The sequence below is a fragment of the Abramis brama genome (assembly GCF_963993115.1).
Source record: "Abramis brama genome assembly, chromosome: 6".
In the NCBI taxonomy this organism is placed as follows: Eukaryota; Metazoa; Chordata; class Actinopteri; order Cypriniformes; family Leuciscidae; genus Abramis; species Abramis brama.
Window position 1 is genome coordinate 23,089,280 of NC_139968.1, and position 23,813 is coordinate 23,113,092.

At 38.0% G+C, this 23,813-nt stretch overlaps 1 protein-coding gene across 2 annotated transcripts; it reads right to left on the reverse strand.

Moving 5' to 3' along the window:
* Positions 1-78: 78 nt before the first annotated feature.
* Positions 79-23,423, reverse strand: rc3h1a (ring finger and CCCH-type domains 1a). Of its 2 annotated transcripts, none has more exons than XM_084117418.1 (20): positions 23,302-23,423; positions 18,725-19,160; positions 14,957-15,077; positions 13,825-14,070; positions 13,566-13,741; positions 12,926-13,126; positions 12,584-12,716; positions 12,362-12,480; positions 11,355-11,467; positions 10,989-11,276; positions 10,169-10,371; positions 9,733-10,085; positions 9,487-9,648; positions 8,690-8,836; positions 7,057-7,261; positions 6,882-6,966; positions 6,691-6,784; positions 6,400-6,531; positions 6,076-6,167; positions 79-4,775 (listed from the first exon to the last, which is right to left on the reverse strand). In XM_084117418.1, the coding sequence occupies exons 2-20, from the start codon at positions 18,953-18,955 to the stop codon at positions 4,619-4,621; spliced, it is 3,258 nt and encodes a 1,085-aa protein (XP_083973544.1). In that variant the 5' UTR covers positions 18,956-19,160; positions 23,302-23,423; the 3' UTR covers positions 79-4,618. The 2 variants fall into 2 exon arrangements, with proteins under 2 accessions (XP_083973544.1, XP_083973543.1); XM_084117417.1 differs by having other exon boundaries at positions 9,733-10,088.
* Positions 23,424-23,813: the final 390 nt, after the last annotated feature.

A 23,813-nucleotide genomic window follows, 5' to 3' on the forward strand; every position in this document is an offset into this window, starting at 1 on the left:
GGGTCTTTTGTTTAATGTTCAGCACCTAGTGGCTGTTGTGTAAAAGTACATGAATTTGTAAGAAACACCAGGGAGGAAAATGGTTTACAATATCATTTAATCATAATCCATGCCAGAATCACTGCTGCACATAAAATACATTTCTTATTAAATAATTTTTTTTCACGTTTTTTGATATCTAATTCAAAAATCCAGTTAGTAATACCCCCTGCCCTCTCAAAGAAAAGCAATTGTATTATACAAAAATGCAATGCAAAATTTCACACAGTGAATTCTTGTACAAAGAGAGAGAAAAAAAAAAAAGGTTTTACAACTACATCCACATTGGAGAAATATTCTAAACATTCCTTAATGGAGTATAATATACACACATTTATTTTCTTATTCAGGTTGAAGTTAAAGTGTACCTTAATTTAAGCAGTCTATCATGAGATAACATGGGAGAAATCATCAAAAACAATTATATATCCCAATGTTAGGAATCATGGTATAAAGACCACAATGCAACACCCCATCTCACGAAAAATAGTCAATACATGAGTGCAAGCAATGAGTTTCAGTGGGAACAAACATACAGAAATGAGGTGGACAGCACTCTCTTTGGACACACCTTAACACAAACACGCAACCATTCATTTCAAAACTACTTTCTACAGCTATAAGCTAAAACACTAAAGCCTGTATTTGTGCACAACCCTTTTGTTTTCAAGTAACATTATGACTTTTCATAAATCTACTACGTGTGTACGTGCACGACGCATACTTTCCCCTCGAGACCAGGGAACAATATGTACCATTAATCATTTTTCTGTGTGGGAAAACATACTACAATCTCTGGTGTTTCAGGCACTAAGTGTCAAAATTCTGATTTCAACCATTCCTACCTTCTCATTTTTACGACGTTCGACACTAATTAGTACTACATTCGTATTGAACCCTGAACACAGTCAACAATCACAATAAGAAAATGAGTTCCAGTGTAGAAACACTGAGGCTTTTTATTAGACACTGATCATAAATACAAATTTTTTTTTTTGAAGTCAGTATTGGGTGGATAAATCTCACGAATTAGTCATATTTCACCCCAAAAAAAATGAAGCACATCTTTAGGACCTTTTATTTTTAGACAACTAAGCCAACTTACCAAAAAATGTAATTACCGCAAAATCATCCATTTTGTAACAAACAAATCATTTAAAAAAAAATAAAATCAGTACAAGTTAAACTATAATACTATAATGATGTATCAAAACTTTTACATTTCTACAATACAAAGAATTACTTGTGCTTAATGTCATGAAAATAATATCCACAAAGCAAAAAATAAATGGTCGCAAAAATAGGATTTGTTTAATGTAATGAATATACACATTAACTTTGGGATGAAATATGACAGTTTTTTCCAAGTTTCATGAGATTCATCAAGTTAAACATTTTGGTTCCCTTTTCAAATCTATAGTGATTCCCATTGGCTCATCGGGTGGTCATGTAAATGTTGCTTTGCAACAATAGTTTAAAATGGCTGACTTCAAATACATAATTTCAAAACCACAAGAAATGGAGCCCTTCTGCAAGAGTATTTATACAATCTGCGTTTGGTTCAAGGAAACATTGAAAAAAATCAGTCTCAGTCTGGTACAAAGGAACTGTCGAGGATTGTATCAATGGCTTATATGAGAACAGTAAACCTTGATTTGTTTACCTGTATTACCAGACCTCCAATAATGTCGTTAAATATGAGCCTTGATACTCCCTCTCTGAATATCCATATCAAACTATGACAATATTCACAGACTGTCCTTGTTTTCCTGTTCCAATCCAATCCCTAACATCAAAAGACCACCATCACACCATGAAGCATGCTTAAATACTCAAGTTCACTTGCACGAAAGATACACAAAATGGCTACAACAACAAATGACCTGGCAATAAATTCCTTTATCTCAGAAAGGATAGGCAGTACTCAGTTTGGCGGTCTAAAAGCCTGCAGATTCGAAGAGATCATTTAATATAAATGCTGACTTAGACTGAGAAGAGTTGAATATTATAAATAAAGATGGTTCAGCTACATCTACACACCCTATATGTGAATAACTGCAGATCTGCATAAAGGCACAGTCCTGAAGTCTTCAAGTCTCGAAACAGACAATTGCAGTCCTGAAAACAAAAAGAGTGCGCAATGCGACAAAGACGTTTACACCCAGATACACTAAAAACCGACCCTGAGATAAAGACAGGTGTTCCTTTAAAACAAAACAATAAAGGTGACGTTACCCAAGTGAACCTAGGACGCATTCTAGATCCTAAAAATTTAATTTGCCTTCACCTTTAACTAAACACCAATAAAGTTCGTAATCCATTTGGCTTCAAACCAACAATAAGAAAAAGCTTCTGCTTTTCTGTTTCTTTCGAACTAATTTTGGGTAAATTCGTGCTATCCTTAAAGTCTACACTGTGCATCACAGTTCTGTTACCTAAACGCAGAAATATCCAATCTTGACGATTGCTTAAAATGTCAAAAGCTCAGATCAAAGCCACAGTAATACCGTAATAACGTAAATAAAAACAATAGAAATCAACTCCAACTTAAGAGAAGTTCCACCAAAATAGGTGCTTTTAAGGTTGCGGTAGGATGTCTCAAGAGACTATTATATGCTAGCAGGAAAAAATAAAATAAACTAATTTCCAACTTAAAAGACTTGTTTCGTAAGTGATGAGATCTCACCACCAAGGAAGCGATATACATGGAAGAATGCAAGTTTGAGATTTACAGTGCAAGTGTTTTGATAACCCGACTGCAGATTAGCTAACTGAAATATGACGACGTGTTGTGTCCTTTAACAGTCACGGTTTTTTAGGCTCGTCAGCAATTGCATGAAGAATCATCATCATCTTGTGTCTTTGCTCATTGTTTTCAGCTAGTTTGATAATGCGTTTCGCCAAAATCTGCACAGAAAATGTAAAAAACGTATGCAGATTCTACAAACTTTGACTTTTATACCCAACAACAATCTATAAGCCATAGGTGGTCACTCTTGATGTTTTTATACGCCAAACGCCTTTCATTTTCGTCGTGAGAGAAAAACACAGAACTGGCGCGACTACAAAATAAATTTTTGGTTGGGTTGCAAAAAAAATATTCCAAATAATGTGAAATATGGAAATATTCTTAATGAGCAGATTGGCTATCTTAAAAGATAAGGAGTCCAACTCTTTCTAGTTCAAACAGTCAGACAGATCACATGGCGTAAAAGATCCGTTAATCCCCCATCAGTGTTTGAATGACGTTGAGGAGGATTGTAATGTACACGGTTTGAGCACAGCCTGTAGGGGAATTCGATCGAACCGGCCCATCAAAACAACGTTTTTTCAAACTTCAAAGACGAAACAGAGAATGAAGGAGAGTCTTGAGGCGGCTACAACTGGATCAAAGTCTTTCTTTTTGCTCTGAATATACGCCACATCTTTCGAAGTGAAAATCACTGCATATACGAAAAATGTGGCTTGTTCTGAAGATCGTAATTTCACTGACAAAGTGAAGAGAAGTACATACGGATTCTTACAACAGAATGCATCTGTATGCATTATCGTAGCGGCTTTCTTTCCATCCTCAGGATGGAAAATGTATCTTTACCCACTATGAAAAAAAACTAGACTGACCTGGATTGTTATTTCTATCCACAAAAAAGAGGCTGAATAATGCATCCCTGAGGACATTACAGCAGAAGATGATGATGATGATGATGATTACAGGCGGTTCAATCGAAACCCCACAGGCAGTGTAGTGTAATACACTGAAAACAATATAAAAGGGCCATTTTAAGACTTTTGGGGCTTTTGGGTTTGAGTGCAATCGAGGTCAATTCAGTTAACATTTGGGTTACGAGCATTTCTATAACACACAATAACGTGCATCATAACAATCACACTGTAAAAGCCTAAATGAAGCCTAATGTATAAAACATGATACATAGTTTTGACCCTCAAAGATAAACCAAAATGTTTTCTGTTGGGTGAATATGCAGCAAGCCTGCGGTTATAGCAAATGATGAGTTTGAACACTGTAAACTCAGAAGAAGACAGAAGTGTAAACACCACACCAAGCACAAACAAGAGCGTAACTACCGAAAACGTAGCACATTATGATAAAAACGCAATTTTGAAACCCAAGATAGTGGATTAATGATCATTAAGCAACATAAGCGAGATCATGTTATATGTTGCCTGACAAATACTTAAGACTGAGGATATTTTGGATTCACCCTGATTTACGAGGCAATGGAAAAAGGCTTGTCTCAGGAAAAAGGATACAAAAGAAGAAAATACTCAACAGCAGATACTGCTGTAAAAAAAGGAACTAAATCAGGGCATGATTGTGCAAGTCTGTTGAGGCACATGCACAGTGAATCCCACCCAAACTCCACCCATATTTGCCTGACGGGTGTTGGAGGGTCAGCGGAGGAAGCTAACAATCAGGATTAAGTGAATGCGTGTCGTGTGTTAGACAGCGATGCTGGAGAATCCTGCTCCAGAGGGTTCAACTTGGGACTGGAGCGCCGACTGGTTACCGAGCGCTCCGGTGGTTTGCAGGAGGAGAATCTGAGGTAGAAAGAGTCGGCTAGGAGTGGGCAACTCCGTTCTTGGGCAGATCAGGGCTGCTGGCCACCTGTTCAGAGGACAAACTGAGAGATGACGTCTTGCTGGTCAGCGAGGACATGCTGCTGCTGACGAGACCGCAGTCCTGGACCAAACCGATGGAGCCGTTTAAACCCTCACTACAACAAAAGAGAGAGAGGCAATGAGAACTACTGTGGTGGACAAAATAAACCACATATATGTATTTAAAATTCATTCAGTGTAGAGGATGTAAAACATGTATTTCTGAAAGCAAATTAGTGTCTCACAAAACCGGTTTTGAAAAACAAATTTCCCCCCAAAATCAAAAATAAAGAACAAATAAATACATTTGACACACTTGAAATGTTACTGGTAGAAAAAAAGGAATATTATATATATATATATATATATATATATATATATATATATATATATATATATATATATATATATATATATATATTCATTCCATCCATCCATCCATCCATCCATCCATCTATATATATAAGACCTGCAAACTCCTCAGGGGGGGGGGGGTTTAAAAACTATTAAAAAAACATGCATGTTCTTTAATGTTTGATTATAATTTTACTGTCTTCACATAGGGATGGGAATTGATAAGATTTTATCAATAATAATGCCACTGACGATTCTGATTATCGATCCAATTCTTTAACGATTCTCTTATCGATTCTTGATAGCGCTGTGTGGAAAAATGTAGTCATATGCTTTAAAAAAAACAACAAGTGGTTTTATTTATTTTAAAGGTTAAGCTTGAGTTAGCAAACTGTACTTTTTATATAATTTATGTAATAAATAGAACCTTATTGCAAAGTGTTACTGATTAGTTATACACCGATTCAGATGTCTCCTGAGTTCACTGTTGGAAAGATCAGTTGTTTTAACCATTCATTAAAATGAATCAGTTCAAAGGAGTCATTAGTTCGCGAATTGGACGTGTCGTGCGCGTTGTGTGATTATCCCAGCAGTTAGGACATGGACATCCAAGATTTGTGTCAACATAGAAAACATTTCATCACTGAATGTCCGGAACGCTTTTCAGAGAAGATAAGGAAACTTATCTAGCACAATTTACACCCAGCAGTAATTCAGAAAAAAAAAAAATCTCCGAATGCTCCACATGAAACTTTGGTCTTCCGACCTTTTACCACCGTGTCGATTTATTTTGATTAATATGTGCGAGGGAGAGAGCAACACAGCGCCTAGTTTGGAGACGTTGAAGTCGTTTACACAGAGAGTGCGCGCGCGCGACCGGCTCTCTCTCTCTCGTTCTTTCAGTTAAACATACGCCCTGTGACACACGCAGCCGTTCATCTACATTACTCACCGATCAAATAAGACTTTGGCGGGACAAAAATTCACTTTGGCGGGCGCTAAAACAAGTTCAATGCAGGAAAATTTATAAAAGTTAAAGAAAAAAGAAAAGTTATATTTCACCTAAGAGTTAGTGGATGCTCCTCTCGCTGCAAAGCATGTTCGTCTTGTCCGTTTTCGACCGAGACCCGCTTGTACTTGCCATCGTGGTTCTCCTGAAGGCAAAATAATTTAAGCTCAAGCACAGTGATGTAAATCACATGAACTTCATCGAGCCTTTACAATAAAAATAAATAAAAAAAACACCCTACTTCTACAAATGACCTTGCTTAAAAATGGATTTTCTGTTCAAGATACGGCAGTGGCCTCATGAATTATTCAGAGGTAATAGAGTATATTAATTATGAATAATTAATAGAAGCTCTATAAATTGCATGTCTCACTAACCATGGCCATCTCCTGTGTCCTCATGTCGATCTCTCTCTCCACCTGGTGCAGCTCGTGACTCAGCTGTTCGCTGGACAAACTCCCAGAGGACCAGTCCGCTCGAGGCGGCTGGGACATCACTGAGCTTGGCTTCTGCCAAAGGAGAGGATGAGTCGCTGAATCATGATATTTTTATACACACACACACAGTCCTGGTAAACCCTACGTTATGGGGACAAAACGTCCTCACAAAGATAATTTGGTACCATTTAAAGCCTTTAAAATGACATCCAGGTAGATTGAAAATCTCACCTCCAGGCCACGGCTCTGTGTCTGTTGGCTGATTTGCTGGTTGACCTGCTGTAGCTCCATCCTCAGCTGCTCACGCGCCTGCACTGCAGGGGATCTATACGGAAAATATTTTGCTCGTTTAGAACATTTACAGATTAAGACTAAACTGAAACCAAGCGATTGCTTGTAAAGAGCGGGGCAGGACAACATACCGCTCGCTGAAGTGCCCCTGAGACGTTTGGTGCGGCTGGTAGGAGTCGCCGCTCCACCCGCTGTGGTTCGCATAGGTGTAGTCGGCTTCAAAATAAAAAGACAAAGACCATTAAAAAACCCTAAATAATCGTGTTGTCCCATTAGCAATGCTGATACAAAGCAGGAGGAGTTTACCGGTGTGTTTGGCAGAGTTAGGCAAGGGTGGCATCGCACTGTTTGGCGGGTAGCCAGATTTAGGCGTGCGTGAAATGACGCCAAAGCGAGACACGGTCGGCAGGGAGCCAAAGGGAATGATGGGGTCGTCGTCTTTCACGTCTGCCGCTCTGCGTTGAAGCTCCAAGCTTTGCGCTCTCAGACTTTTGCCTTTGTCTATATTTTGCTGGGAGAAATGGTTACAATTCAGCTGAAGAACTTAACTAAATTAGAATATGCTTAAACTCGTTTTCAGCATACTATTATTTAAATAATTTATTTATTCCTAAATATATCAAACTGTTTATATCACTTTTTTTTGTTGTTGTTTATAAACTGAATATTATCAAAACTGTTTACATGGAATAAGACTGAACCATGAACAAAACTCTCTGGTCCTCTGTTAATACATATATGGCCTTTGGTTTGTCAACAGTATGGTTAGTACAAACTAGACAGAATAAACACTGATAACCTTTTGTAATGGAACAGCCACTGAAAACAGCTCAAAATTGAATGCGAGGGAGAAAACTTGATGAAATCTACTTGGAATGCGAAGCCTTTCAGCTTTAATGAACTCAAATTACATTTTCTAATGCAATTCTTGCCCATAGAAAATTTAAAATTATGATGCTAAGGTGTTGGTTGGTTGCCAGTAGGGGTTGACGACTTCGGATTTTTTAAAGTCGACATTTATGTGATTAGTCGCTGATGACGTCATCGATGAACAAATCAGCTTGAACCTCGAGCCGAGACTCGACCGCGGGTTACTTTGTGCACAGCTACGGCATATGACACAGCGCTGCCCAGAAGGCTATTGCTCCTACATAACAGCTTATTTTTATCAGCTCTTTTGTCTTTGGGTTGTTATATTCCTCACAGATTTCTGCTGGTTCTAATAAAGCAGCACAGTAAAGATTACATTTATATGAATGTATTAGTGAGAGAGCATTGCATGTGAATTAATTCTACCTGGCAGCGTCACAGTGAAGCTGTGGGTTTTGGTTACTAAGAAATATATGCTAGAACTTTTCAGTTTCTAAGCTATTTTATTGATGATCCACAGAACACATTTCTGCGCTCCTGAATAATTCTGTGTGCGTGCATTCTGCACGTGCTGTGTGAGCTCCTGTCTGTATGTGTTACAACGCAGCAGCGCATTAGTTTAGAATGGCGATAAACATTACATAAGCTGCTTAAAATGTGCATTCTCCCGATCAGTTTTGAGCATCCAGATTGTATAATCAAACATATCTTGTGGAACGATCTCAGAGAATGCATTTATTTGTCATTTTAACTGTTGGAAACAGCGTTTCCTGTTGCGCCCTCTATAAGCCATTAACAGGCGACGTAAAGCTTAAAGCGTCATTGGAAAGTATTAAACTAGTCTGTGCAAACCCTAGTTGCCAGAGCATTGCTGTGCGGTTGCTAGGGAGTTTTGTGTGGTTGCTTACAGCCTCAAGTCAAAAGAGTCCATTACTAAGTTTTTATAATATTCTGTTCCTTAGAAATGCCTCTAGAAAGTCTAAAGCATTTTTTTGGCCGTTTTATAATCAGGAATGTGAAAAACAGAAATTCACCTGCTTCAGAATCCCTATAGAAAGGCAAAACTTACTGTTTCCATGGAGTTCATGCCCTCTTTGGACTTCATATCCTTGCTGCCGATGTAGGAACCGAAGGTGTCACATGACCAAGGGGAATATGAGGCGGTGTAGTCCTGTTCCCGGAAGTGTCCAAAACCGTGGGGGTTCTCCTCCATGTACTGTGAACAATACGGACATGGCAACTCATTACCAAACGCTACCTACTAGGGCTGCAAGATTTCAAATTGGGGAAAAAAAAGAAATTCTAATAAAAATTGCAATTTTAAAAAAAGCTCTGTATTTGATTTGTAGGGCTGCACAATTTCACTCAATTTTGTGATATATATATATAATATATATATATATATATATATATATAATATATATATATAATATATATATATGTGTGTGTGATTATATATATAAAAATATACAACTATAACATAATAGCAACAACAATAATATTTATCATCATTATTACAAATTATTATTTTTATTATTAAATATTATATCTACTATATTTCACTATAAAAATGTATTATACATTTTTTAAATGATTATTATTATTATTACAAATTATTATTAAATAAAACCATAAATACTATTATATTTCACTAAAATATAATAATTAAAAAAATATTACAAATTATTATTATAATCTTTCACTGTAAAATGATTACTGTAAAATAAGTAAAATTACAATACTAGTATTTATGTCTGTCTTCGATTCTGAACGTTGAGCCAGTGTTTTATTTAGATTAAAAGTGCAGCCCTTCTACCGTCTTCTTTATTTTCATTATTATTTATGTGAAATATTCTCCTGGCTTACATGGCTCTGTCCCCTCATGTCCTGAGGGTAGCTGGGGTCGTATGAGTGTGAGGAGCCGAAGTGCGGCGGGGAAACCACCTTTCTCTCCTCCAGCTGGGCCATGATCTCCTGTCTGCGACGGTGCAGGTAGTCTAGGGAGGGCGGTGCTCGTGTGTAGGTATTCTGGGGACACATTATCGGGTTACATTTTCTTTAGGTTTCAAACGGGACCAGTGCAGTTCAAATATTGTAAGCAACGAATCTTACCCTGTGGTAATTCCTGATCTGACTGGAGTGGTTATAGTTCTCAATGGCGTATCTTTCCTGAGCTGATTCCGGTGGGTACGAGCCGCCAGTGCTTTGGGGCTGTAGCGGCGGGGGAACGTCCGGACTCCTTCGGACCAGTTCCTCCCGTGGGGCGAATGTTTGGGGATGGGCGTAGGCTGAGTGGCGACGGCCGTCGTGGTGTGAAGGGTATCCGTAATGGGAGCTGGGGTTGGCATACTGATGCTTTGAGTAGGAGGAGCTGGAACAAGTGTCCAGATATGGTGGCATGCCTGGATCTGGAGCGGGATGACGGGCGTAGCGTGGTTGGTGGTGGTGGTGGGGATAAGGATTACCTGCTGAAATGAGAAAATGGAAACTTTTTCCATCTACACGTGCAACAATGTGTTTGTTTACATTTTTTTGTGTGTTTTTGTACCTGCAGAGTACTGGGTGGATTCATATTGGGCGGATGGTGGTGGCGGAGCTCTAGTTTCAGGGTAACACAGTTCAGACTGGTGTGGTGAATATGGGTAAGAACCTCTAGGCACAGCAGACATGTGCTTCTGCACGACCGAGCCTTCGCTTGCCAGCCTATGGTGGGAATTCATGAGCATTCCAGATTTTGGGATGGATTCCAGTCTGAAAATCAAGAGAGAAAGTGCAGTCAGTCCGCAGTCTCGCTTTTTTAAGATAATAAATATTTTCAACTCAAATCAATGTGTCCATTTATGCATTTGTATGGCAAGTAGCTGTGTAAATAACATTATTTTGATCATTTATTTATTATTTTACACTAATAACGGTTATTAAATATTAAAAAGTTAATATTTTATAGATATTTAAAATATTGTTATTTTTCACATAGCTTTTAATACATGCAAATTCCTTTATATTTTAGGAAAGTAGTCCTAGTAGTCCATCACAATTGGGGATCTGTGGAGTCAAAAAGTTTGAAACCCCCTGTACTAAGTAGATGAATGTGATTTTACCAAGCACAACATGTTCCTGTCAACCAATCAGATTTGACGGAGTTTTACAGTTAATGTCAAGTTTAGGTGCTTCTACATCAGTGTTATTCACCTATCATTCCCCTCTGATTTTAGGGGTAAATTATGGGTTGGGTTTAGGAGTAGGGATAGGCTTAGGACTGTGTTTTTAGACAGCAATGTTGTTCTAGGATCAACAAAAGATGTTGATCCAGGAACATGTCTTACTTGGCAAAATCACAGAGACACCAATCAATAAATCAAACTCACGAGTCTGGAGGTGAGCCAGGGGCACTGTGGCTCCCAGAGTCCATCTTCCCCGGTTTGTGTGGTGGATCATAAGACGGGTCCGAGCCTCTGGAAACCAGGTGGGCCAGAGCAGATACAGGTCCTGCTGCTAGGATGCCATTGGTGATGGAAGAGGATTTGCGTGAAAGGCCCTCCATCATCGGCCCCTCGTCAGTTAACAGACCAGCACCGAAATCGATCTCGTTCAGCTGAGTCAGGGACTGACTGAGCTGTCGGCGCAATCCCAGACGTTTATTCATCTTACGGTACCTGTCGTCAGAGAAGAGAAGGTTAAGCTGGTGCTAATGCTTATTCCGTAGTATTTAACATCATTAACGTGCCGCTCACTTTTCAAGCTCTTCCTGAGAGTGTGCGAAGGTGCAACTTGCTCCACGAGGACAGCCGCCTTTTTGTTTCATGTCCCGACACATGTAGGTCTTGTATTTGCTGTGCTGAGGTGGCTGTGGGCAGGAAGTGAGATATGTTTACAAGGTATTTGAATGTTTGCAATCTGCGATTTTGTTTCCGACCTTTCTGAATAAATTAAAGCTAAATAGAAATCTCTAGAAATACAGAGTTTCTAAATCTTAAACAGAAAATACTATAATAGTATATAAATACTAAAATAACACTGATATATAGACAATTAGTCATAACTGTTTCCATCCACCTATTTTTATGCAAACTTTGGGATATTGCATAAAAAAAAATAATAAAAAAAACACTGAATGGAAACACCAAGATGTGAATACGTTAAAAAAATGTGCATAAAAATTTATGCGCTCAATTGAGGCAGATATTTTTTATCCGATAAGAAGACAAGCGCATAAACTACAGTGGAAAAACATTTACAGAATAAATCCCTCGACGCGCAACAAAAAAAACCCACGTGATTTTGCGTCAGAGGATGTGATTGGATAACTGGATTAACCAGCGGACCAATCGCATCGCACAGCATCTCAAATGTTGGTTTGATCATTCTGAAATGCCTGAGTCAAAGTCTGTCATCTATGTTTTATTTCCCAGGAAGTCATGATTTTGTTCTCTTGAACACATGGGATGGAAACAGTGCTTTATTCGCAAATGTTTTGTGCGATATTCCAATTTTGCGCCCAAGTTAAATTCGCAACTTTGGATAAAAACAACTATTGTTGCAAAATGTAGAAAAAAACAGTGCTTCTGCTGCTACTACTACTAAAATAATAATAATAAATACAAGCCATTTCATCTTCTAAACACTGGTCGTAAATCAATTCTGAATCATTATTTTGATCAATAATTTAAAGCTTTTAATAGGTATTAAATATTAAAATGTTGAAAAGTTAATATTTTACGTTTGGGATCTGGTTACCGACCTGCTGCTGATCACCTCCCTTCTTGCTATGGTTCTGGATGAAATCCACCAGGCCGTGAACGACGGTCCGCACCGCTTCCAACCCTTTGGCTAGCTGCTCCCATGTGGGCGCAGGGGCATCTATCAGCGCAAAACAACAGGCATTAAAAATCCACACGATTATGTTTTTATGAATGTATAATGGTTGTACTGGCAAATGCGTGAATAGAGCAGGCCGACAGACCTGGGCTGGGGTCGATGTCGGCCAGCAGCTCCAGATGGGGTCTGAGGCGGTTGAGATTGGCTGGATCTCCGGTTCTCTGAAGGGCAATGGTGAGTTCCTGAACACTCTGAGCAAATGATGCTGGTGTCTGCAGCTGAAACACACAAAGCCACATAAACACATACTCCACATACCAACAGACAAAATCAACATGTTTTTGTGCACGATGTGACGTTTGCTACACCCAAAATGCGCTCTCTACACAGGGAGGGGTGTTACTGGAGAATTTAAACATGTAACACTGGGTAGTAACTACAGCACCACCTAGTGAAATCTTAAAATAATACTTTTGCGAGTTCATACCTTGTCTATAATAGACTGCATGTGGGACTTGTGGGACTGGTCGCCGTACAGTAGAGAGGACCACTGGTCAGGGGCGATACGCAGTCCGCCCTCCATTGCAATCTGAACGATCTGAGAGTCGTGCTCTCTCCGAAGAGCCTCGTATGTGCGAAACTCCTCCTTCAGCTGCATCAAGGAGGAATCCTCATCACGTTTAGTGACCTGAGGTTAAAACAAAAACAAAATGTTATATGTTTAACAAAAAATTATGAGCAGGGTTCCCACACATTTTCCATTTTAAAATTCCATACTTTTCCTGACTCAAATTTCCAAACCTCTACATACAGCATTATCTTTGGTATATAGTGCAGCAATCTGTAAATATTTTGTTTTCTCGAAGTGAAAACATGCACTCACATGATGAGAAGAAACCTGAAACGCTTTATAACCGACACATATTTACCTCTGACACATCAGTTTGATACTGTAAATGTGGTTTGATGTTTAACGATCACCAGATAGCAAAGTACAGTCTGATTTAGACGATCATTTGCACCTTTAACTTTTGCTGGTTTGAGTGGTACACACACACACATTCAAAAAACATACTTTTCCAAACTGCGAAGGAACCCTGAATATGGTAAAGGAAAAGAAGAGGCACCTTAAAGCAGGAGGCCCTGTAGAGGAGCTGCACCACGTGTCCTATGCTGGTTTTTGAGGCCTGAGGAAAACGTGGTTCGAGTCTCTGAACCACGAACAGAACCAGAACCTTCCGTGAGAGGGCCGAACCATCTTCCAGAGCGAGAAGAACCAGCTTCAATGCTTCTTCCTGCATGGCTTTTGGACGACAACCAATTTTTAGTTAGTAACCACATATGATTTCACCGGCCTGCTATCACGTTATGATGGTCAAATCTTACCAGGGCCGAGAAACTGGCAGCCTCTGGCTCTGACGGCGGCCCACAGGTTTGAGGAGAGCTGCTGGGGGTTCTGGTGCTGGAGGATGAGCTCAGTGACGGTACGTTCACCCAGAGAACGGGCCGCCCGCATGGCCCGGATGCGGCCCTCCTCCTCCACCAGCTGGCAGTGCACCAGAGTCACCAGTTTCCGTTGCATGGGTCTGCTGAGCACACTCTGAGCGGCGCCATTCAGCCCTGCACCTGCACCTGCACGGACCGAGACCAACAAAATCAAGCGTTAACTAAGCCTTTTCGCTGAGCCATTACTAAATGGCACGGAGGATGATACACATTGGGAATTGTTAGGTATCCAAACACTTGTAAATAAATAAAAAGATTAATTTGGCATATAAATAAATGTTTAGAATAATTAAATAAAATATAAAATATTGCATTTTGAAAATATTAAACCATTCATTATTCCTTTTTGCGCTGCAATCACAATCTAATTATGATATTTCTATACATTTTATCACGTATGAAAATTGAATGTTTGTTGTTTGTTTATTTAAACATTTAAAAAAAATAATAAATAAATGAGTGAATAAATAATATATTTATACAAATGTATTTATTTATAAATAAAAAAATGTATTGAAATAAAATATTTAAACGTTGTGGCGCAATCCCAATACAATTATGATATCTTGATGCATTTGATGATGCATGAATGTTTATGATGAATTACTTAAAAACGATAAACAAGGTGAATTGTTAGGTATCCAAACAATTTGTAAAAATAATAAATAAAAGCATCAATAAATAACAATAAAATTAAATATTACAAAATAAAATAAATACATTTAATATATATAAAAAAAAAATACAAAAACTGTTCCTTTTTGTGCCTTTTGTTTTTGATGCATTTGATGACGAATGAATGTTTATGATGAATCATTTAAAAACCATTAAAAAAAAAAGGTAATTAAAAAAACCCGAAAATAATAATACCAATTTTCTTTTTAGATCTTTTTGTTTCTTTTTGCGGTGCAATCACAATCTAATTACATTTTGATGATGTACGAGCTTGATGATAAATCTCTTAAAAAGCAAATGCTAACTTCTACTGAATAAATGAACAAACGGCAGGGACCTCTGGTGTTGCTCAGGGGTTTGAGATAGAGCGCCAGGTCTTCCACACATGTGCGGGACTCCTCATAGTGCTGGACGTCCTCTGCCGCTGTCAGTAAAGTGACGGGGGAAGGTTTGGGTACCTGCAGGAGAAAAAAAACAACAACATTCGTCATGCTAATGATAGTTCTCGTCTATAACGTCTTGCAAGAATTCTTCACATAACTGACCAGCATTTGATGGGGCTGTGAGCATTCCTCTTTTACACAACACGTTCACACCCACAGCCTGCATCACGCTGAGCAACCATTCTCATTACAACGCGATTAATCATCAAAAACCGAGAGAGGAACGACTGTTTTGACCATAAGGTTGGGCTGTCATGGTTATGAGGTTTGGCTGATTAAAGGTCATATTAATAACTGCATTTCTGAGTGCAGACTCAGCTTTAGGACTGAAACTTTAAAATGGTACATTGATTTTTAATTATACCAATTTAAATATTTTTTAAAAGAAATTAATACTTTTAGTCAACAAGGACACATTAAATTGATCAGAGGTGACAGTAAAGACATTTATAAGTAACAATAGATTTCATTTCAGTAGTGTATTATTGTCTTAGTAGATTGTCAAACTTCAATCAAGCTTCATGTTACAATAAAAATGTTTATTAGTACTTATAGATCACTAAGTTCATACTTAATCCTACCCAATACCTAAACTTAACTACCTTACTAAGTAATAAGCAGTAATTAGGAGTTTGAGGAAAAAGCCGTAGTGTGAATTGTATATTAAACTAAAATGTCTGACTATCATAAATATGTTTGTTTTGACATTTGAAAATGGCAATATGTATAAGAATACATTCTATATGGATCTAATGATATGAATAATATGATTTTAAATATTAAAATGGGAAGAAATACTTCCATCCACTTTGTGATTGCCAAGTCTGATTTCCATACTGTAATTTGTTTTTTGGACCCATCCCAACTGAACAATATATTAATATATTAGTAGTATTAGTAATAGTGGTACAAACAAATATTTTACTACTATTTCTGGTCATTTGCATGAATAAAGACCTTTGAGTTTCTTTGTGTAGTTGACAGATTTTTAAACAAATATTCCACTGGGCAGAATTACATGAATAATATAATTCTAAATACTGAAATATGAAGATATTTAAAATATTTCTCTTTTTGGTGATTCGCACTAATTGTTGGTACTCATCCCAACTGAATAATATATTAGTAGTACTAATCATTATTATTTTCCAATAGTAATATTTTCAGAGCTAATTTCCTAACTTTTTTCTTTACTAATTTTAAGGCAGTCATTGTCTGTGTGTAGTTGACAATTTTTAACATGCTGCTCATTTCAGATTTGGACAAACGCTCTCATCTACACCTCATCAGCTTAGTGTGAAAACCTGAAACGAACCAAAATATCTGCAGTTATGCAAATGTGAAAGCATGGCATTTTTGTGTTTGCTTAAATTCCCTTATTTGAATGCAGTGAAGCGTTCAATGCCTGCGGTCATCTGAAATAATCGTGACTAGACAATTATGTAATAATTGCGACAGTCATACCTGTCATAGAGTGTGCAGAATAGAGAAGTATTTACACAGACAACCCTGAGAATGACTGGCAGATGTTGATTCAAATCCCTGGTTCTTTATTGGTGTTTGTGAAGAACCAGTGTGTTTTTATTGCCTCCGATCAAGTATTCTCATGCTTCGGTATGTCACATCAGAGCTGAAATGCAACCAGACCGGAACGACCGCGAGCCGATCTTTAGAAACCCGACGCCCTGAGCTCCACCTCTCCATGCTGTACCTGACACGTTCTACTCGTCCTCTTGATTCAGAACTGAGTGGATGCAGTAAAAACTGTGATAAACACAGTCACTCCACGAAAACACAACTGCTGTACTGTTTGCGCGATCGTTATCAAGGTAATTTGAAAAGGGAAAAAAGCACAATGTTTAAGTGACAAGGAACCACTGTAGTTTTACTTCCTCATCCTCGCTGTTCAAAAGTTTTGATTGAGATAGGGGCGGGGGGGTGCTCAACTTCATCCATATAAGGCAAACAAAGTCAATAAAGTAAAGGTGTTGTGCACTGGGGCGGCGCGTAGCAGTGCATCAAGGCAGTGTTTACCAACCCTGTTCCTGGAGGCCCAGGAACTACTAAAGATCTGATAAGTTGAATCAAGTGTTTGATTAGGAAGAGTTGGAAAATGTGTAGTATTGGTGTGCCTTCAGGAACAGGCTTGAGAAACACTGCATTGAGGTACAGTCACATGTACAATTGCGAATTTTAGCTGGTGAAATCCAGTCATTTCAATAGGAATCTCTGCAATTGGGAGTTTTGTGTGAAAGAAAATGGTTTCCCTGCCATGTTTTGCTCATGGTCAATTTGGTCATGCAAATTCAGGAGTTTGCATGCGCATTGTAGCTGTGCATTAATGTGCCGTCATACTTATTGTTGCTCTGCAAATTTTTGAGGGTGAAATCCAGTGATTTTTTTTTATAGGAATCCGAAAAGGGCAAAAAGTTTTCCTCAGCTCATATTCAAATTGGTTACGAATTCGCGAGTTGTAGGTCTTGCATGGGAATTGTAGCTGTGTATTAAAGGTGCAGTAAGCGATTTCTTGTAAACACTGTTGATATTGGAAATCACCAAAACAAATACGCCTCTACCCAAAACGATCGCACCCCTATCTTGATGCCTCCGCCCCTACATGTTCACGTTGGTCACGCAAATCCGCGAACTGAGGGCCTTGCATGGGTATTGTAGCATTATGGTGCGGTCACATTTATCATTGTTCCGCAAATTTTTACAGGTGAGATCTATTAATTTCAACAGCAATGAAGATGATGAAAAGTTTCTCATGCAGAGAACAGATTGGTTTGTAAGTGACTTTTTTGTCATGAAATTTTGCCGATGTGACTGCACATTTAGGGTACGTTTACACGACAACGATATGCTTAAAACGGGGAAGTTTTTCCTTCTCTGACACCATTGTCAAAACGATCCCTTCACACGGATCCGCAAAAACGGCTAAGGGGCCGATCACACCTAACGCGTTTTTCAGGTTCGAAAACGTGAGGTGCACAGCACTTACCATCACACAGAACGAGCAGTGCGCTGCCCTTTTTATGTTGCTAGGCAACCACTGAAACAGCTGTCCTGTCAGTCAAGTAAACGTCAAATCAGCCTTTTATTAACTTTATTTACTTTCTGTTAACATTGTGGTAGTTACGGTTCGTGAAGTCGTTAAGCTCCTGGTAACCCGCGAGAGCACCACAAGTTTATCCTCCATCATCGCACTCTCCGGGCGTTCAATCAACTGTAGCTTTCATCACTAAAACGTAAGGCCCGCCTCTCCATTCACCCGATTGGACAGTGGAAAAAACCGCGATGACGTCGGGCGCTTTTTCCGCTCGGAGTTGCTTTTTTTTCAACTTCAAAAACGCGAGGCACAGCAGGCGCATAAACAGCGCGCAAAACACTGGCTGCCATAGGAAACCAATTGAAAATAGGCACCTCTCACTGCAAAAAACGCGTCAGGTGTGATCGGCCCCTAAAAACGCTCTATTCTGCTGCCAGGCCATTAGATGGCGATGAAACACAATAGATTGAACATGTAATACGCATGTGCTTGACGTCATGACGTACTTTGTAACCCGTTTTCAAAAGTTTGCGTGTAAATGAACGGCCAAAACACGTAAAAAGTTTCACGTTTTTAGTTGAAAGCGGTGTCGTGTAAAACCCCTTAGACTCACCTGGCCGCTGACGAGCTGCAACAGCGCAGTGTTGACGGGCAGCTGCTCGATGTCCGTGCTGATGGCGGTCTGGTCGAACGGGCAGGCCTTGCGGTGCAGTTTGTTCAGGCACATTTTGCACACGGTGTGTCCGCAGCCCAGGCTGATGGGCTTGCGGTGGCTCTCCTCGAAGGTTTGCGTGCAGATGGGACACAACAGAAACTCGGTCCATTGCGGGGCTTGCACGGGCATTGTAGCAAAGCGCGGTCTGTGATGCACCGGTCCCCGAAATCTTCTCTTATTGCTGCATTTGTATCAATGTGCGTTTTGCGTAAAGCGATACGGCAGTAAGTCCTAGAGGTTCCACTGGAACCGATAAAGCTCTTCCAAAGATCACAGTTCTTAAATAGTTCCTGGCATTGTGGGGGCGTTCAGCACATAGTGTGAAAAACATAACCTGCAAGACAAAAAAAACACAATGATTTTACTATGTAAAAAATGTCTAGCTCATTCCAACATGCCAAATTAACCTATTATTTTATTCAAATAAAACATTAAAAACACCTTTCTAATACCAGACCTAAATTGAGCCTCATTTATGAAACATAAGCACTTGTGTGAATCAGTGTTACATTTCTAATTTTTTATGCAACATTTCAATATTTATTATAAGTTATTTGCACATCATTATTTTTTTTTAATTCATGTCCCCTTGTAATTTTGAATCAAAAATACTTCCCCTTCCTCTTCTCTGATGATGCGTTTACTGGCGTGAGGGCGGGACAACCTGTCACTCACATGAGATCGACCAATAGCAAATCCAATCGACCAATAGCGACCTAGGATAGGTCGACCAATAGCGACCTATATCGACCAATAGCTAATAGCAATAGCAATAGCAGACCAATAGTAAATTTTATATACAGCAAAAATGGCTGTATATACGCCATTTCATTCGTATATACAGCACAATAGGGAAGACTATCGCAACTTCCGTTTCATGTCGACTTTAAAATAACTTTTGTTAAAGAAAATAAATAAATACTGTCTCACGACTTCAAAACGAACAAAAATAAAATTGTCTCAAATTGATTTTGATACAGAATATAACCAAAAAGGTTTAAAATGTGATAATCAGCCTTTAATTAAACATTGAAATCCCAGTACATATCACTAGACGGCCCTGAGAAATGTAAGCTAATGCTGCTATTTAAACATTAACAACAAAAAACTACATAAACTGAGAAACTAAAAAAAACAAAAATTTATGAAAAATCTAAAAGTTAGTAAAAACTAACAAAAAACTAAACTAAAAGGAGTCAGACAAACAGCAATAAAAACAAAATTCAGTTTTTCACCTTTTTACATAAATTGTCACACTGAATTGTAAAGTAATAATTTAAATTAAATGGTTCCACAAACTATTTACAAAAAAATAAAAATAAATTCAGCTCACTTTATAAATAAGGCACAAAAACTTCAATGCATCACTTTTGATTTTAGATCAAATCTCAGGAAAACTTCATGATCTCCAAAACTTTGTTTATTAAAAAAAATACTTTTCATACTTGAAAAATAAGTTCAAAAACTGTTTAGTTAATAATCAAGAAAGAAGCAAAGAAAAAAAATGTACTTAGCTACTTGGCCTTTGTTGATAAAAAACAAAAAAACAACATGATTACAAAGATTAGCCTACAATCAGATGACATGTTATTTTTGTAAAGATTTATCTTTTCCGTCATCGTAGACAATCTTATCACTGACTCGAGTACAGTAGGTTTATTTTGGTATGAAAGAATACCAACCAGGAAAGATCTTTCAGCTATCATCACACTCAAACTCTTTGGCTTCAGCCAGACAACGCCTCTCCAGTACGACAACATGAGCTCTATAAAACATTCAGACCCGGGAAGTCCAGAACAGCAGCAATAACCTGACTCATCATTTATTACAGCTTACGTCTGCGACTGTACCTTAGCGCTGCCCAATATAGCCATTATATAACCAAAACAACACCTCCGCAGCACAAAACCAAGGGGATTTCAAATGACTAATAATAAGTAAAACACAACTGCTTCGACCGCTCCAGAGGAAGACATCACAAGGAAGCGTTCAAGCTCAAATCAAGTTATGTGCCCCTCGCTGTGACTCATCTAGCAAACATCAAAGCTGCGTGAACATGTTTTTAGGAGCAAGAAGGCAGGAATACTGACCTAAAGGGAACAGAAACATGAGCCATAACAAAGATCACAGTTTCTATCACACGCGCGGCAGTTGCACACTCATTCTTCATTGACAAAGGGAAGCTGAAAATAAAATGATAGGGTAATAAGTAACACACCTGTTTCCTTTCTGAATGTTGGAAAAGGTGTGCAAATCAACACTGAAACTATTCAGATTCAGGACTCCACCTGATCGCAATGACACCACCAAGAACTTTCGCAAGGATTCCTTTAGGTATTTTTAGCACAAGTTATGCGCAAGTGTGTGAACTGACCCCTTAAAAAATGAGACAAGTAAACATAAACCAAAAAATATATAAACACTATATATAAATAATAATTTGTATATAATATATATATATATATATATATATATATATATATATATATATATATATATATATAAACAAACATGTATTGTCTTACCAAATGGGTGCATGTATATGTAACATTCAAATATGTGCTATCTTCAGCAGCCACCCAAGCAACAAAGGTACTTCCTCTTGTGGCAGCCATCAAAAGCACCATTTTAAGAGGCCACACCCACTCATTTTCTTTCTGACATAAATTCATTGGTACCAGGATTTCCCAATAACTATATTTACGTTTGGTGGGTGATTGAGGAAATGGGAACCACTATATATATACACTATTGAATATATATATATATATAAATAACACACACACACACATACATACATACATACATACACACACACATATATATATATATATATATATATATATATATATATATATATATATAGCGAGCTTGCTAGCTTGTTAGGATGGCCACTAGGTAGGTGTGTGTGTGTGTGTGTGTGTGTGTGTATATATATATATATATATATATATATTTAAGTAAATAACAAACACACACATATATACATACACACACACACACACATATATGGCCATTTGGTATAATGTTAACTGTATTACCCAGCATCTCTAAATAAGGAACTGATGCCGAAAATGCAGTGTAATCATGACATTGTGACCTGTTTGTCAACCTCATGTGACTAATGTGAAGGTAAATGTATTTATTATGAATCAGTAAGGTAATTTACATGCCTGATCCTCATGCATGTGATTCAAAAAGAAAAAATGTGTTCAGATGCCAATGCAGTCATGGAAAAAACGAGCTCATTTCAAAGCATGTTGATTTATCTCTTGCCATTTGTCTACTGGAAACCCCCTAAAGCAGGATAAAAAGATTTTAAGCATCACTTGATTATCAAGATTATCGAACTTATTTATACAACTCCACGTGATTTAACGATATACAAAACTACATCCATCTTACATTGTGCTAAGAAAGAGACAATAAGCACGTGTGCATCATCACTTTCACATTAGATTTAGCAGCCAAATAAGGCAAATCAAACGGATAATTATTAAATGGCCCTCCAAGAAACTCGTAGTCAAACACTTCTTGAGAAAATCAGATTTCTATGTAATATTTTGCATAACATCGAACCCCTCAGGACAGGAAAGAGAGACAAAGCCCTTTGACTAGAGCTGGATATAACTGGAAAATAATAGAAAACGCACGTAAAACTTTAAATATATGGAACTCAATTATACCTTTAAATATAAATATATATATATATAATATATATACATAACCTACTCGTTTATTTAGCCAAATGCCACGCCATAATAAAGAAACATTACTTATTTGAAAGCTAAGATTGTCAATCTGTTATGCTAGTCAGCTCGCAGGTTAATCAATAGCTATTTCTAATAAAACAAAAACACCTTACTAATACCTACCTAGCACCACGAGATGTTTTCTACATATAAACATTGAACATCAAAATAAAAGCTAATATAAATGTGCATTTCGGCAGTTTAAACCGAAATGAAATTTGAATATTAACAGCTAGCCGGTGTGCTAACAAAACAAAGCTTGTAGCGTTCGGCTAAACGTCATCTGTTCAGTTAAAACGGAAGTATCGTTAAAACCCTTGGTACTTGAAATAATATTTTGTTAATTGAATATTTTTTAAAGCATACAAACTAAACACTAACCGATAGTAAAATACATTCTTAGTTTCTTACTGAATAATGTGCTCGTGAGCGTTAGCATTTATGCTACGCCGGTTGATGCGTCTTAGGTAACTTAACGCGTACAACGCTCGATTGTAATAGTTTAAGGCGTTTCAGTCGAATTACACCTATATTTAACGATATTCACTGCAGAAATGTCGATTTTTAGCGTTTTAAATGGGATTCAAGCTAAGCTGCTGCATTCCTAAGCTATAGACTCTTCGCATTGTTTTAGCCTCTATAAACGGTAACGTTATATATAAAAAAACAAAACAGTAAAGGACAATAAACCTACATGATATAACCAGTACAATATATACTCACAATATTTGGTTCAGCTCAATCTTCACAGAAGAAGGGCGAGATTCGCCTGCTGCTGTAATGAAAGTTTCTTTGGACTGTCTGACTGAGTCTCAGAGCTCAAGTGAGAGAGAAGCCCAGGATTGCGCAACCGGAGATCATCCACAAATCAAGATCATGTCCTGCATAGAGTTAAGAGTCTCAAAACCGGCATAGACAGCATTGGTAATGTCCAATGCTTAATGTTGGCTCAAAAAAACGTATCGGTTTTAAAACACAGCCCATAATCACTGATGAGCCTCTTTAGATTTGGTAAAGGGTGATGAGAAACTCAAGAGGTTGTGTCTAAGCCTTTTTTTGTCTGAACAAATGTTTTGAAGAAAATGGTTCCTGTGCATGCAAAAGTCACCACCATGAAATGGTGTTTAGTACTTTGCTATGCAGTATCTAGGATGTTCTGGATGTAGAAACCATCTTCAGTGGTAACTTACCAGCACAAATCAAAAGAGCCTCCATTCTGGCCCCTAAGATATTTT